Source organism: Lepisosteus oculatus, chromosome 9, assembly GCF_040954835.1.
Source record: "Lepisosteus oculatus isolate fLepOcu1 chromosome 9, fLepOcu1.hap2, whole genome shotgun sequence".
In the NCBI taxonomy this organism is placed as follows: Eukaryota; Metazoa; Chordata; class Actinopteri; order Semionotiformes; family Lepisosteidae; genus Lepisosteus; species Lepisosteus oculatus.
The window spans coordinates 46886487-46902796 of NC_090704.1; the positions used below are offsets into that span (position 1 = coordinate 46886487).

The window sequence follows — 16310 nt, forward strand, 5'->3', positions numbered from 1 at the left end:
GGCGACCTCGCGCTGGAATCAGCCAATAGCTCGCGGCCCTGCTGGGGTCCGCAGCTGACAGGTTACTGAGACCCCTCTGGAGGGGGAGGGGTGTCGAGAAGGGCGACCAGGGCCCCCGAATCCCAGAGGCGCACGAGCCGTCGATACTGACGTCAATCACCGCCGCACTCGGTGCTAAAGCCGTAGGTTCACCGGTAACCTGGACGCCACGCTCCCTCCTGACAGAACTCCCCCGCTCCTTTCCGTCCTCTTTCAATAGGCTAGAGAAAGAGGAGCATTTATCATGCTCACCGTTCGGCAAAACATCATAGTTCTCGCACTCTCGCCGCCGTAGGAGATACCCAGAGAAACAGGCATGTCGTGGGCGTTTTAAAAATGAAAACCGCTTTTCAGGGCAGTTCAGTGATCAACGCAGCGGGCAGAGCGCGCGCAGAAAGGGGCTTTCTGATTGCGATTCTGATTTCAGCGTTCACAAAAGAGGGCATTTCTTACCCGAAATGTAAACCTTGTTAGACACGGACAGCCTCACGTTGAACTACCCTGCAGTTCTCATGAACCAGCCCCTACTCAAGAGCGGTTAAATCAAAGCACACTCTGCCGACTTGATCGTTTCCCTTGACCAGCACGGTGTCCGGCTGCACTGCGCGCATCAGGCCGTATTCCCCACTCCAAACCACCCGACAAGCTCGCTGTCGCCCGGCCGGCCGCAGTGAACTGGGGGTTGATGGATGGGTCTTCAAGACTCGGGTCTCGGCTCCTATTGTTCCGGCCGCTGACAAAGAGCCCCTGAAATAATTGCTTTTCTATGTGCATTCCCGCTCCTCCATATCCCCGGGCCCAGAAGCCGCTCCCTCGCGAGCGCACAAAACCGCGCCGTGGAATCGCGATCTCGCGGCGCGGCGCGACCCCTTCAGGACCCCGGCTGAGCACAAACCCGAGATTAAACTACAGCCCCTGTCCTACCCGAGCAAGACCAATACCGACTCCAAACACATGACAGCAGCCGGTGGGGGGCTGGAAGATGAAAAGAAGAAGAATTCTCATGTCTTGTGCCACTCCCGGATGCGACAAAAAGGCAAGCAGTTTAGATAAAACGATTTTTAATATTTCGAGACACGCAAAAATACATACTGTAAACCTTCTGTGTCATGGTTCTTTTACACAAGGAATTAAGAAAATACTTCTTATTCACAATATCAGAGCCCATTCCCAGCAGCGAGCTGGATAATCTGTTACACAGTACTGTTACACCATTGGAGTCGTGCTCACCGCTCCGAGAGCAAGACTGTTTTAGAGCAAAGCAAAAACCACATTCCCCGCCAGCAGCAGACAGTTCTGGAAAGCTTAAATTCAATTACAGCTCTTTCAGCTCGGAGGTGCCTGAGGTTTCGACAACACAACTGCAAAAACCCGACTCAAAACCGAAGAAGGGTTCAGTGACAGGTTTCACGACTCACTATGTTGGCCCGGCATTCTTGTTTGCCGACACAACTCAAGACAGCAGTAACAACTACGGGTTTGGGGAACTCCTGACTGCGCGTGGTTATCCCCGTGAGCTACATCGAAACGTGTCAACAATATTTCAGATAACGCTTAAGTAAACCAGGAATGAAACGCGCTTCCCACATTAAATAAAACAGCTGTTTGGACACATCCGTGTTAAGATTTAATATATTGATATTGTGAAAATCATTTTTTTTTTGCACAGGCTAAGAGCTTCTAGACAAGAAACAACGCAAAATACCCAATTCAGTCACATGATTTTTTTGTTGGAAAAAGCAATGGTCTATATTCGCCAAGCGTTGTCCGATGATTCAGTGTTGGACTTGAATCTCCGGGAGGTTGTAAATCTCTATGAAGTACTGAAGAATGCAGGCACACATAGACGTGAACACCCGCGCGCCTTTCACAGGTGAAAAGTTATTTTTCTCGTCTTGCGGGGAAAAACCGCTGAGTAGCGTGTTCCCACTAAACCCTTAGTCAACACACGCGTAGGAGCACCGAACCCGGACACGACCGAGCCGAGCAGTGAAAGAGCGGAGCTGGCACAGCTCGAGCAGCGTCACGTCGGCACCGCTCCGATCTCGAGCTTTGCGACATCACGGTAAACATTCCACAACGCGTATATTTACAGAAAAATACACATTTAAAATATCTCGAAGGATCACCCTAGGAGATTCCGCAGTCGACGATGAGCAAACGGGACGCGACAGAAGATTTAATCGCACTGTCTTATTCACACGCAGTAACGTGACGGGAACTGAGCCCACTGCGATCATAAAGGTCTTCCTCTCCTCCTTAATTAACGTGGAAGCTCACGAGAAGCTCCCCGCAGAAAGACGTTGAAGCTGTGACCAATTTTTTTTTCCTTCAAGCATATTAAAAATTTAATTATGTCTATGTAGCTATGATAAACATTTAAACGTTTAAAAATCCGCAAAATGTAATACAATACAGTGCATATATCAGAATTAATCTCCACGTTTAGAATGATCTATGTGCCTAGAAGAGAAAATCTATATTTAATAGATTTCATAGCTATGAATGTATCATATCAAGTTGAATCCCCAACAGCGCACTGTCTGTTGTGACGCTGGCGCCCCAGCTCAGACCGCAGCCGAGTACAGCCACGGGCCACAGCGGCCTCTGCCGGCTGGACCCGTGTAGTGCACGCGTTTACCTGACACGACACAGAGGTCAGCCAGGAGGACATCAAAAACAACAACAAATAAACCACAAAATAAATTAAACTTCAGCTACCAACCTCAAGGCCCTGCCAACCACAGCCACTGCAAACTTCTACTCTGGCTTTTCGGCAGTGACCTCCAGTGCATCTAAGCGTCTGGTTTTTTGTAGAGAAGGGCAGCAGAGTGGGGAGTATTTATTCCTCAGAACTGGGGCTCCCCTCCCTCAACACAGCCGCCACTCCTCTGCCGCAGTGCTGAAGGACTTCAGTGCCTCAGAATACAGTGAACAGCTCTTCCACTCCTTGAGCAAAGCACACAGGTGTGAGCAGGCGTCCCCCTCACGGCCCAGCCCTCTCCTACACTCCTGTCCTCAGTGGCGCCCCCTGCCTTCATCCAGTGCGCTAGCGAGAAGCAGGGAGATCTGCTGCAGTATTATCATAACACTGTCCCCAACGGCCGTGTCCTTGTCCTGGAGGGGCTGGTCAGTGTGTCCAGGGTCCTGGAGGACTGGACCCCCTGCGGACACCCTGACCCTGCGGGACCAGGACTGGACATCCTGCAGACACACTGACCCTGTATGACCAGGACTGGACCCCCTGCGGACACCCTGACCCTGCAGGACAGGGACTGGACCCCCTGCGGACACCCTGACCCTGCGGGACCAGGACTGGACATCCTGCGGACACCCTGACCCTGTATGACCAGGACTGGACCCCCTGCGGACACACTGACCCTGCAGGACAGGGACTGGACCCCCTGCGGACACCCTGACCCTGCGGGACCAGGACTGGACCCCCTGCGGACACCCTGACCCTGCGGGACCAGGACTGGACCCCCTGCGGACACCCTGACCCTGCGGGACCAGGACTGGAGTGTCCTCTGTGCTTGAGACATGACAGAGAAACAGGCGAAGAACAAAGAATCGTCACTTCCTGTCTGTTTCAGCACAAGCCTCCTGCTCGCTGCTCCTGCACACAACCGAGATGAACTCCGGAGGAAAAACACTTCTTCTGTTCTGCTGGAATTAAAATGACATCCAGCCTTGTGCGCAACGTTTAAAAAAAAAAAAAGACGAATGAAGTAAACATGTAAGACTGGGATTATTACTCAGCAAGTACTGGTGAACACAAAAACAAAGATCAGGTTCCTTTAAGCTCAACTCTGGGGTCGTGACAACAGTGGCTGTTTTTTTCTACCATTCCTGACATCAGTCCTGGTTGTTTGGCATCACAGTTGTCACGGCTGCAGTGACCGTTTCCCAGTCCTGCGGGCGTGACGCTTGGGACACGCAGGGCTTGTGTTTAATTACCCTGCTGGTGCCAGAGACCAGCACGGCCTGCAGCGCCCCCTGCAGGGCTGCTCGACCTCAGTGACAGTCCACACCAGTAAGTACAAAAGTGAAAAATTCAAATCCTGGCACAAGCACCCAGACCGCCGGTGCCCCGGAGAGTCCCCGGAGAGGGAGATGGAGACTGCGGATTCGGGGATTACCGGGAGGCGTGCCTGCTGTGCCAGCCGGGTCTAGCCCTCGGGGCCGGGCGCCGGCGCGCTGGGAGGGGCCTCGTGCTCGGAGCTGCTGGAGTTGTCGTCCTCGTCGTCGGTCTGGTCGGCGCAGTGGTACAGCATCAGCGCATGGGTCTTGTGCGTGATGGTGACCGTGCAGGGCCCCTGTGCCCAGGGCTCCCCGTCCACCTGCATGGGCATCCTGGAGCTCTTCAACACCAGCTGCCAGGGAGACCGCACAGCGGCACGTCAGGGTCCCCGAAAACACACACACACAGACCGCACAGCGGCACGTCAGGGTCCCCGAAAACACACACACACAGACCGCACAGCGGCACGTCAGGGTCCCCGAAAACACACACACAAACAGACCGCACAGCGGCACGTCAGGGTCCCCGAAAACACACACACACAGACCGCACAGCGGCACGTCAGGGTCCCCGAAAACACACACACACAGACCGCACAGCGGCACGTCAGGGTCCCCGAAAACACACACACACAGACCGCACAGCGGTACGTCAGGGTCCCCGAAAACACACACACACAGACCGCACAGCGGCACGTCAGGGTCCCCGAAAACACACACACACAGACACACAGCTGCACGTCAGGGTCTACAAAAACAAACACACAAACACACAAACACACAAACACACAAACACACAAACACACAAACACAAACAGCGGCACGTCAGGGTGATCACAGGCACGCAGCAGCTCACAGTGCGAAACCGGCGCGGCCCAGAAGAGCCCGGTTCCGGGACAGCAGGTCCACGCGGAGAGCGAAGAGGCGGGCCGGACTCACCCTGACCGTGTGGGCCTGGCCGAGACGCACCGGGTTGGCCACCTTGACCTGGATCTGGGCGCAGTGGAACGAGCCGAACACCCCCACCACCTCCAGCAGGCCGTCGTCCAGCCTGGGGCACGGACACACGGGGCAGCGTCAGGACCAGAGCCTCGCCCCCAGCTCCCCTGACCCGCCCCGCCACAAGGCCCTGCCCTGCGCTGCCCCGGCCTACCTGGTTGGCGGACAGGGCTCGTCGCCCATGCCCTCCCACAGCCGGCAGCCGCCGCCCCAGTAGCCGATGTTGAGCACGATGATGCCCTCCAGGCTGGGCAGTGGCACCCTCTCGCCGTCCAGCTCCAGCTGCACAGGGAACCAGGGAGAGAGGGCAGCCGTTACTCTGGGGTCACCTGAGGGGGCAGACGCCAGACTCCTGGCTCTAAAAACTGCAGGATCATCCCCAAGAGGCAAAAAGACGAATATGCTAAATGAATACGATCTTTTAAGCAGAGACACGTCTGTTCGTAACACTTCATTCATGGCCAGATGTGCACGTGACACACAGGGGCCAGATGTGCACGTGACACACAGGGGCCAGATGTGCACGTGACACACAGGGCCCGGGGGAAACAGCGCCGGCAGTACCTCCACCCTCTTGTCCAGGTCCCTGCACTCCTGGACCAGGCAATCTTTGGTTCCGTAGAAAAAATACACAGCCTGAAAAACAGGGAGGAGAAGAAGTGAACAGTCCACTCCGGAGCCACAGAGGTCCACCGGGCCAGAGCAGCCCCTGGCGCCAGTCTCAGCAGGCTCAGCGGACCTGCGAACAGGTGACCCCAGCCCCATGGGTCCCCACTCCCACAACGACTGGGAGGACTAGAGGAACTGGGTTCCAGTACGTCACCCAAGGCTCACCCACCAGGCTACGCTGCTCCCACTGTCCGGTAAAAGAGTAATTGAAAAACAGAACAGTTTGGAGATTTTGTAAAAAACGTGACAGTGCCATCTGAAGCCTTCTCTTCTAAGGCTAGCAGAGCTGAACCATGTTGTAAAAGCAGTGTGTTATCTGTGTGTTGACCACCCAGCTCCTAAAGTGAGACGTCTGCCTGACATCTGCAAGAGGAACTTTTAAGTTCAATACTTTATTGCCATAACAACTAATAATTTATTTATACAGCACCTTTCCAAACCCAAGGATGCTGTACAAATGATAGTAATACAATAAAATAAATCATACAAGACAGACCAGACCGTAAGACAGTCAAACACAGGCTTTAGTAAAAGGAGAGTTTTAAGGTCAGATTTTAAAGGTCATAGAACCTGTTTCCTGAATGATGTCAGGAAGAGTATTTGGTTCAAGATACAATGAGCAGCAGACCAGCAACAGGAGAACAGAGCCCGCCTAAAGAAACATTCCCAAGAAAAGGACCGATTGCCATGCAATTCGGGTTCTGGGGACACTGGGGTAGTCCTGTCACCCCAGCTGGGTGTCTCCCAACCGTGTGGGACAGAGACCCGCCTCCTGCCCTCTGCCTCACCTTGTTGATGATCCTGCTGTTGAAGAGCGAGGGCACTTTCTCGCGATGGGCATGGAAATTCAGCGCCATCAGTGCGTCCGGCCCCACCGAGAAGTAATTATTCATCGTCAGCACCTGCACACAAAACGCTCGTTTACAGACTCTTCCGCCCTCGCGTGGCTGTGAACTTACCGATGGCTTTCCGTGGTCCAGAAAGAAAAGTAATTCTCATGATATCCACAGTGCTCACCTTGGGCTTCCGGAAGCTGTAGTATCCTTTCGGAGTAACCTGGACCTTCCACCTGGAAAAGACACAGGCAGGACAGCGCTCAGACACTCACCACTCTTGTGCCCAGAGGTTAATTTGCATTTAGGATGAAACAGGCACAAAGCTAAATTTTTAATGGCCTCCAGCAGACAAAATGTCCAAAGTGACTAAAGACGGACAAGCAGGAAGACCCATGAAGGAACCGAGCTGAAACACGCTGACCAGCTCTATGCAGCCCTTTCCTCTAGAACATCCTACCCCCACTGATCAAGAAATTAACCATTTGCCCACAGTGTCCCTGGCATAAAAAATATCAGCCATGCAATTCCTCATGAGCTGTTCTGGACGGTGCAGTGTCTGTGCGTGCTCTGTTTTGTGCCTAGCGTTGTGCGTCAGACCTGTTGTGTCTGGGCTATGGCCGGAGGTGCTCCAGAAGGCAGGACTGTGATGGGACAGCAGGACCCTTCTGGTGTGAGACGGAGGGAAGGCCCAGCAAGCAGCTGACATGCACCTGAGCTGAGCCCGAGGCAGCCAGTGAAGAAACTCCTGCGCACCGGGCAGAGGGAGCGCACAGCCTCACCTGTCCAGCTTGACAGCCTCCGCGTCCAGGATGTTGCGCAGGACCTGCTCCACGGGGATCTCGCCGGCGTACCCCGCGCCCCAGCCCAGCGAGTTGGACAAGTCGTTCCCTGTGCCCAGCGGCAGGATGGTCACCCGAGGCACGAACTGCTCCTGGCCCTGAACCCCACAGGGAACAGACAGAACCGGACAGTGCGTTCACCACAGGGGTGCTCAGCTGCACCGGCTCGACAAGCCACCGGGGGGCAGCAGACCACACCTGCACGCAACCTCTCCCCGCGAGGAGACACCCCCCAGAGTGCACCCTGCAGGAGCAGCGGCCCAGAGAGAGTCAGAAGGGGCGCGGGGGATTTCAGACACGAGGGGCACAGTTTCCTACTGCAGGGAAACAGCCCCCAGCGCGCGTTACCGCAGCCCCGCCCCGGTGCGGCCACTGACCTTCAGCTTCATGGTGTCAATGGCGTCCAGCACCCAGCCCACCGTCCCATCGCCCCCGCAGACCAGCACGCGCGCACAGCCTGCAGGCAGCAGGGCGCAGAGCTGCAGGGCCTTGGTGGGGGGGAACTGCGTCAGGTCGAACACCTGCAGGGTGAGAGGGAGCCGAGCGCAGAATCAGCACAGACCCCGAGCGCAGTGCTCTTTCTGCACGCACGCACAGCCCCGCCCTGCTGGACACGAGTCCCCGCAGCACAGGAAGCCTTCGGCCAGCCAGGTTGCTCACAGGCCTGAAGGGGGCGTTACCACGCCAGCCTGTCAGGAGAAAGAGAGCGATAAAGCTGCCTATCGGCCAGCAACACACCAGCCCCCCTCCACCACCACAGCGCCGCGCCAGCCCCCCGTCCCACAGCGACAGCTAAACCCTCTCAGTGCAGCCGAGACCAACAGCAGCTCCTGCCGACTCCAAGAGACACCAAACCTCCAGCTTTCTCGCAGGAAGAGAGACTGGTTCACTGGAGCATTTGTTAGATAGGAATGCTCCATGCCCATTTCCTGAATAACCTGCACTGCATTTCCTGTGTTAAGCAGAAATTTAGATCAACTTTATCTGTAATATTATTATACTATTACACTATAATTTTGCAATTAATAATATTAAACTTAGAGTAAAACTTCACATGTTACTTTAATTTAATATTATTAAAACTTTAAAACTTTTAAAAAAGCATGCCTCAAAAGTGAGCAGTTCTGCTCTCCTTAGAGTCTTCGACACTGAGTATCAAGTTAATTTTTTCAGGTGTTCAGTCTTGCATGATGTCAGACAACACTGCTCATGAAGTTGGCTGTAAGGAGCAGCACTCGCCTGTCCCGAGTCGCTCGCCTGCGCAGTCGCTCGCCTGCCCCGAGTCGCTCGCCTGCCCCGAGTCGCTCGCCTGCGCAGTCGCTCGCCTGCCCCGAGTCGCTCACCTGCACTGGGTTCAGCAGCGTCTTGAACTCCCCCAGCAGCACCTCGGCCATGTTGTTCCCGCTGCGCGTGTTGGCCAGGACCAGGACAGGCATCCAGTTCGGGCCGCAGGCAGCCGCCAGCTGCGCCCGGAGAGAGAGGGAGAGGAGGAGGAGGAGGAGGAGGGAGGCGTCAGGCTTCCACACTGGCACCACGGCCGCGACCCAGACCGCACGACACCGACACCAGCAGCAGACGTGCCACCGAGGACGCCTGAACTCCGACTGTCACCGAGGGGGAGGGCTGAGAGCTAGCCAATCAGACGCCACCCTGTCCCTCCGACCACAGAGCAGGAACAGTCCCAGGACTCTCTGGGACGAGCACGGCCGCTCCCGCAGGACCACCAGCTGCTGCCAGAGCACGCGCATTCACGCCACATCTGGACATTCACTGACAAATCACTGTCGATTCACAGAGCGGCACAGCGCTGGCCCGGGGGGACCGAGGGAGTGCGTCACGTCTGCACAACACCTACACCAGAGTACCATTCACCCATTATAGTTCATCTTTTAATACCATAATCGCATCCAAATTAGTCACCAAGCTCGGACCTGGGCCTTAGTACTTCTCTCTGTAACCGGATCCTGGACTTCCTGACGGGCCGACCTCAATGTGTGAGAACAGGCAACCACACCCCCTCAACACAGGAGACCCCAGGGCTGTGTGCTCAGAGCTCTCCTCTACTCCCTGTGCCTAGCCGCACAATCGTGGGCGAACAGCTCCAACTCCCTCTTCAAGCTTGCTGACAGCACCACCACTGCAGCTCTGCTCAACAATAATGATGAAACAGAGTACAGGAAAGAGGGTAAGGACCAGGGGGTAAGGACTTCTCCCTCAACGTCAGCAAAACTAAGGAGCTGGCCGTTGCCTTCAGGAAGCAGGGAGGAGGCCACGCCCCTGTCTACATCAACGGGGCTGCTGTGGAGAAGGACATTCACATCACCAACACCCTGGCCTGGTCCCATCAAGTAGATGAAGTCAGACCATCTACTTCCTCAAGTGACTCAGGAGATTTGGTATGTGTTCAAAAGCACTCACAAATTTCTACAGATGTACTATAGAAAGCTATTTTCACTGGATGCATTACAGTTTGGAATAGCATATACTCATCTTCTGAGCGTATAAAATGACAGAAGAGTGGCGGAGACAGTCCAGCCCATCACTGTACAGAACTCCCTTCCACTCAGACCCTCCTCAACCACGTGCCGCCCCAGAACAGCGAATAACATACCCGAAGCCCAGACCCACCCTGGGAATGACTCTTTTCTCTCTTCTTCCTTCAGGCAGACGATTCAGGAATATTAAGGAGCAGAAGCTGCTTTCCCACAGCCACAAGACTGCGAAACTCCACCTCTTTATCCTTAATGATCAATACTCGTGATATCAACTGCCTCTTCATCCTTAATCCAGCTGCTTTTGCACTGAACTCACAATACTGCCTCTACTTGGCTTTTGCATACTGCTGCTATTTGAATGCTGATAACGATTACAGCTCTTACCCTCAGTACACTGCTGCTACTGTACTGTGCACTAGTCTCATGTACACTGCTGCTACTGTACTGTGCACTAGTCTCATGTACACTGCTGCTACCTGTAAGCATGTGCAGACTGCTGCTACCTGTATTCTCACCGCTACTTCCCGCTGTGCGGTTGACACACGTGCCTTTGTCTGACGTTCTTGTGTCTAACGATCTGTTGTGTCGTTCGTTATGCGAGGAAACGCCATCGAGCACTTCATTGTACTCCGGTAAGTATGTATGACAATACCCTTGAACCCTGAACACCATGGCTGCAGCTCCTGAGGCGTCAGCACAAGTGAAAAAGCCCCCCCCCCCCCTCGGGCACCCCTACCTGCCGGTACTCGTCCGCCTGCCCGCGGCGCAGCCGGTTGACGCGGTGCAGGTACTGCGGGGGGATGATCAGGCTGCGGAACTCCCCCAGGTCACAGCGGCCCCCATCCGCCAGGCCGGGCCTGCAGTCGTCGTGCACCGTGGTCTGGCACCAGACACACCTGCAGCGCAAGCACAAGGGGGCGCCCTGCTCAGCACCAGCACCAGGGGGCGCCCTGCTCAGCACCAGCACCAGGGGGCGCCCTGCTCAGCGCCAGCTCCAGCACCAGGGGGCGCCCTGCTCAGACCCGGTCTGCACCGGAGCCCATCGGAGACTCGGGCACTGGCAACGACGGACACTCGTCCATCACGTCTCCAATCCACCACGAACAGGAGGGGCGGCGCAGGTTCGAATCCAGGCTGTGCCACACCTGTGGCGGGGGGGGGGGGGGGGGCTCCTGGGAGACGGCAGGCAACTGGCAGAATCGGGGGAGCAGAGCTGCCGGTTCTGTGTCTTCCCCAGAAAGGAAAGCTAAACGCCGCAGAGAGCGCATGAGGGCCTAGTGCTCAGCCTCTCTCTGGCAACTGCAATTCCCTGTTGGGCAACAGGGCCCTGCAAGCGCCGACCCAGACACGCACCGGCTTCCCCGCCAGCTCTGATGCCCCTCGACTGAGATCGCAACACCGCTGCGCTGCCAGCGCCAGCCGGGGAAACTCCGCCTCCTGAACTGGGGCAGCGGGCAGCGACACGACTGGAAAACACAACGCATCAGCCCGAGAGCTGCGGACTCTTCTATAAGCACCGCCCTCAGACGCGTCATGTCGGTCTATACAGACGTTAAAATGGTGTTTTCTCCATCAGTACACGTTCTAACACAGCCCGCAAATCAGTACGAGCCAGAATGGTTCCAGCTGTCGCTCAGCGGAGTTTCCATCGCTGTGCAGTAACAGCAGCTCATTCCAGATGTGCAGAACAAACTCCCTTCGGGGCAGAGCCTGTAGCCGAGACCCCAGGAGGTCACCCCGCTCTCACCTGTAGTCGCACAGCCGGGGCTGCGTGCCGCACTGCTGCTGGCACACCGCGCAGTAGCTGCAGAGCGGGACGTTGCCCCGGACCCAGCGGTGAGCCAGCGAGCCGTCCCCCGGGCCCGGCGCCATGATCTCCTTGCAGGGCAGGCTCCTGTCGGCGCGGCGCAGGCAGCGCTCGTCCGCGCAGACCCCGCAGCACTCGCAGAATGCGCCCTGCAGGATGTGCTGGGCGCACAGGCAGCAGTACGTGGGCTTGTTGAAGAGGTCGGTGTAGCGCCAGTCGTGCTTGCTCCGCCTGAAAATGTCCCTGATCAGCATCTTCCTGCGGGAGCGCTGCACGCTGCACCACAGCGTCAGCGCCACCGGCACCAGCACCGCCAGCGCAGTCCAAGCCAGGAGCCTCCATTCGTCCCGGGCCGGCTCGCCGCCCTCCTCCCCCTCCATCGCGCTGGTGCAGGAGAGACGCTCGTCTGCCTCTCTCTGTGCGCGGCCGCTTTGTTTACTGACGACACGGCGACTGGTTCAGCGGAGAAACACGAGCTGGTGGCCGCTCAGCACAGCGCCACGACGCAGGTGCCTCTGGGAGGGCCGTTTCCACGCATCCCGTGATTCGCGTGGCTTGCAAGAAGCCGGACGGGTTCACGCAGGAAGGACTAACGTACAGGCTCAACCGCGGGCGGCTGCTGAGACAGATCTTTGTGGAGACGAGGCTCCAGCGAAACCGGCGAATGCGAGCCCCCGTGCAGCAGACTCCGGCAGTGACCAGCCCGGCCCCCTGGGCTCACACCGCGGCCCGCGCCCCCTGCCCTCGCAAGCAGCCGCTGAGCTGCGCCTCGGCTGGACACGCAGATCCAGACACGGCGGTGTCATCCATCAATGCCCACAGCACGACCCCGACCCCCGCGCCTGCTGCAGCTGTCATGCCGGCCAATCAGCGGAAGCGGAAACCGTGACGTCACGACGCTCCTGCCCCCCGGCTCGGGCTCCGCACGCGGAAAACAGCTGCACCTCGAGATAAAACCAACTGCGCATCTACAGACCACATCCCGCAGGGCGATCAAGCACAGCTTTCACATGTTCTGTGCCGCACTGTCCTCTGCCTTTAATCAGCTCTGTGCATTCTGAAAGTTAACATGGATTAACTGGTAGGATTCGAATTTTTGCTCATGGTGTAAACAAAGTCTCCCAGCTCTGCCATCTTATCACATACAAGACAGTAATGAAACCTCCATTATGATGTGGGGACTCGTGTAGCGCTGAGCCATATCCCGACTCCGTAGAATAAAAACAAGACCGCAACAACAGGTTTGCAGCGCCGCCGAGTGGACAGGGCGCGCACTACAGCCTTAAACGTCAAAAGGGCGCTTTGATACCAGGTCCACAAGTTCGGATTTGATTTGGAGAAAAGTGTTTTCTTTCAAGTCATAACAAAAAAAAAGCACACAAAATCATATACTCAGAAGTACTAAATGCATCCTGCGCGTGTTCAGTATGATAAAGCAGGATGTGCCGGCTCGTTCCGGGGACAAGCCGCAGCAGACCCAGATGTTGCCAGCTGCGCGCTAGGCCGGTCCGGGGGGCGGGTGACGTAAGCATCTACTGGAGCCGGTCCCCCCGCGGCTCGCGCTCAGAACTGCAGCAGCAGCGGGCAGGGACACCGCTGGACATGAAGACGCTCGTGGCTCTGGTCCTGGCGCTGGTCTTGCTGACCTCCTGCACAGGTAGGAAGAATCGCCGTTTTACACGTGGGAAAGGCAGCAGATCGCTTTCAGATCTGATCACATTTTGAAACTGAATTATCTATAAAATGACTGGGTGCCTTCGCTTAGTGTGGCAGTTTGATATAAAGTGTATATTCCACTTAAAATATAATTGATGAACCTTTAAAATATATTGAAGAAATGCATACCCGTATTAATAATACCCATATCATATGACTCTCGAGAGTAGCGATAAATCCATGAAATAGCCCACTGATCCGTGGGCTGCGCAGATTCCTAAAGGAAGAAAGATTTTAAAACGCGCTGCAGTGCTGCTGGTCTTCCCTGTGTCCTCGCATTGCTGTACTGGACTGTCCGTTGAAAGGACATTTCTCCCGGAGAATCACGAGGAAGCCCGCTGTGGAAACAACACGAGTGCACGCTGGTCACGTCTGCTCAGACTGGTGTGGCCCCGTGAGAGAAGAGGCCCGAGTGGAGCAGCAGGTAGCTCTGGCCACGTCAGCGAGTGCCTGGGCTGCCGAAGGGGCCTCCGCAGGTCTGGCGCAGCTCTGTGCTCCAGAGGGGCCGGGCAGCTGAAAGGGCCCTTTGTTAATTCACCAGGAGGGGCCCCTGCTCCAGGTCAGAGCGGGATTCCGCGTCGGGAGGACAGAGGCTGCCTATTTTCCGGGAGCTGCAGATTAAAATCAGTCCCCACAGCACAGGGAGTCCTGACCCCCTGCTGGATCGGCCTGCGTGGGCACTGGGGGGTCAGCTCTGTCCCTCACCCCCCAGGTGGAAAAGTGCTGGGCTCTGTTCTCAGAAAAAACAAAGACTGGCCTGTTTTCAGATTTGTTTTCAGAATTTATTTTCCTCCAGTCCAAAATCTCCCCTTTTGTTTTCTAATGTGAAGTCGGGTGTAAGGAAATGAGAAACTAGCCAGGAACAGCAGAGAAGGAGTTTAGGGAGGAGATGAATGTTAACACTTGTCTGGTTCAAACTTCATAACAACCAGAGCCTGTCTGGGACCGTGAGTGCCCGGGAGATGCCTGGTGTTCCTCTCCTGAAGATTAGAACAGAGAAGGATAAAACACACTGTTGCACACTTTCAGTTCACAATGGAAGTCTCATTTCCACCCAGGTTAATCTCCCATTCTGTCTGTATGGTCTGTATTCTCTCTGTATGGTCTGTGCTCCCTCTGTATGGTCTGTATTCTCTCTGTATGGTCTGTATTCTCTCTGTATGGTCTGTGCCCCCTCTGTATGGTCTGTATTCTCTCTGTATGGTCTGTGCTCCCTCTGTATGGTCTGTATTCTCTCTGTATGGTCTGTATTCTCTCTGTATGGTCTGTGCTCCCTCTGTATGGTCTGTATTCTCTCTGTATGGTCTGTGCTCCCTCTGTATGGTCTGTATTCTCTCTGTATGGTCTGTGCCCCCTCTGTATGGTCTGTATTCTCTCTGTATGGTCTGTATTCTCTCTGTATGGTCTGTGCCCCCTCTGTATGGTCTCCCTGTGTCTCCTGTCTCTTGTCAGATGCCTCTCCCATTCTGAAGGAGAACATTGCCAAGCAGCTGCTGAGGAGCAAAAGGCAGGACCGCCCCAGGAAGGCGGGGTTTCCCGATGAGCCAAACAGGGTAAAGCTTTCTGTTGCCTGCAGGCGGACTGCTACAGTGAAAATATGTAAACAAACAGAACAGTATTTCAGAGCAGAACCTGAGGCAAAAACCTGGCTGAGCTGCAAAGGGAGGTACTGAGGCAACAGAGCTGGACGTCTGCCTATCTGCCCTCTGACCACATACTGGGTTTCTCCTTCCAGAGGAGAATTGCAAACTGTTCTAATTCTGGCAGTTGTGGGTATTTGCTATTTTGTGGAATATTTGATTCCTGAGTGTTTCTTGCAGTGTAGACGAAAGTCCCTGTGCCTGTGGTCACTGATCCTGTCCTCTCTGGACAGCCAGGTCTGCCTGTGTCCAGTGTCTGTGTCCAGGCTGTGGGCACTGATCCTGTCCTCTCGGGACAGCCAGGTCTGCCTGTGTCCAGTGTCTGTGTCCAGGCTGTGGTCAGTGATCCTGTCCTCTCTGGACAGCCAGGTCTGCCTGTGTCCAGTGTCTGTGTCCAGGCTGTGGTCACTGATCCTGTCCTCTCTGGACAGCCAGGTCTGCCTGTGTCCAGTGTCTGTGTCCAGGCTGTGGTCAGTGATCCTGTCCTCTCTGGACAGCCAGGTCTGCCTGTGACCTGGGGTCAGTGATGGGGAGAGTGTCCTCACCTGTCCTTATGCCCCCGGACAGGAGCACATGCTGTACCTGCAGAGGCTGGAGCAGCGCGCCCGGGAGACCGACCTGGAGCACTGGCTGAACCCGCACTGCTTCCCGCGCTGCGACCGCAACTACGTGCACCCGGTCTGAGCCTGGAGGGGCCCCGGCGCGCCTGTCCCCGGGGGTCGGTATAACGCACGCGCTCTCCTCGGGACCACCGATCCGGGCGCAATTCTGCCGCCGCGAGACGCTCAAATGCGTTTCCTTTCTCTGCAGAGCGCGAGCCTGGCAGCACGAGCACCCAGAAGCGTCCTGCCCGAAGATGATTTCTGCCCGGAGAGCCTCTAGAATATTCTGATAGTAGTCCTATAGCCAGCCCCTCTGTATGCATTCTTAAAGCAACTGGCTTTTGTACTAAGGGTGTGATGACACCTGTCCTTTTAGAAAAAAAAAACCCTCTGTGACTTTATCCTGAATATTAAAAAGAGTGAAAAGCTTCTTGCATGTCTCTGTCTTCCCGGAAGTGAGACTTGTTACCCCGGCTGGAGATGCGGATTGTCTGGACTCGGGCCGCAGCCGTGGTCACATCTGGCATCATTTGTTTGTTTTTTTTCACGGTAAGAAAAAAATAAATAAATTCTGAAAATGACGGAGGAGCAAAACGATCTGATTATATATTTTAAATCGTGTCTGACCGAGCGCGGCCTCACTGGGCT

At 55.6% G+C, this 16310-nt stretch overlaps 2 protein-coding genes across 3 annotated transcripts; one reads left to right on the top strand and one right to left on the bottom strand.

The window, feature by feature from the left end:
* Positions 1–174: 174 nt before the first annotated feature.
* dgke (diacylglycerol kinase, epsilon) lies at positions 175–12558 on the bottom strand. 2 transcript variants are annotated; one of them, XM_069194668.1, is made up of 12 exons: positions 11645–12558; positions 10634–10793; positions 8746–8865; positions 7780–7923; positions 7343–7500; positions 6745–6796; positions 6516–6629; positions 5623–5694; positions 5213–5340; positions 4999–5110; positions 4179–4412; positions 175–260 (listed from the first exon to the last, which is right to left on the bottom strand). In XM_069194668.1, the coding sequence occupies exons 1-11, from the start codon at positions 12082–12084 to the stop codon at positions 4209–4211; spliced, it is 1704 nt and encodes a 567-aa protein (XP_069050769.1). In that variant the 5' UTR covers positions 12085–12558; the 3' UTR covers positions 175–260; positions 4179–4208. The 2 variants fall into 2 exon arrangements, with proteins under 2 accessions (XP_069050769.1, XP_069050768.1); XM_069194667.1 differs by lacking the exon at positions 175–260 and having other exon boundaries at positions 1084–4412.
* Positions 12559–13046: 488 nt separating this feature from the next.
* On the top strand, positions 13047–16092 carry c9h17orf67 (chromosome 9 C17orf67 homolog). The gene is made up of 4 exons (XM_069194669.1): positions 13047–13361; positions 14873–14973; positions 15628–15778; positions 15871–16092. The coding sequence occupies exons 1-3, from the start codon at positions 13145–13147 to the stop codon at positions 15742–15744; spliced, it is 435 nt and encodes a 144-aa protein (XP_069050770.1). The 5' UTR covers positions 13047–13144; the 3' UTR covers positions 15745–15778; positions 15871–16092.
* Positions 16093–16310: the final 218 nt, after the last annotated feature.

Coding starts and splice junctions, on each gene's coding strand:
- dgke (XM_069194668.1), bottom strand. CDS start 12,084: ATGGAGGGGGAGGAGGGCGGCGAGCCGGCCCGGGACGAATGGAGGCTC. Junction 8,866..10,633: donor AGGCGGACGAGTACCGGCAG/GTAGGGGTGCCC, acceptor CTCCGGGCGCAG/CTGGCGGCTGCCTGCGGCCC. Junction 6,797..7,342: donor GAGGCTGTCAAGCTGGACAG/GTGAGGCTGTGC, acceptor TGTCTTTTCCAG/GTGGAAGGTCCAGGTTACTC.
- c9h17orf67 (XM_069194669.1), top strand. CDS start 13,145: ATGTGCCGGCTCGTTCCGGGGACAAGCCGCAGCAGACCCAGATGTTGC. Junction 13,362..14,872: donor CTTGCTGACCTCCTGCACAG/GTAGGAAGAATC, acceptor GTCTCTTGTCAG/ATGCCTCTCCCATTCTGAAG. Junction 14,974..15,627: donor TTCCCGATGAGCCAAACAGG/GTAAAGCTTTCT, acceptor GCCCCCGGACAG/GAGCACATGCTGTACCTGCA.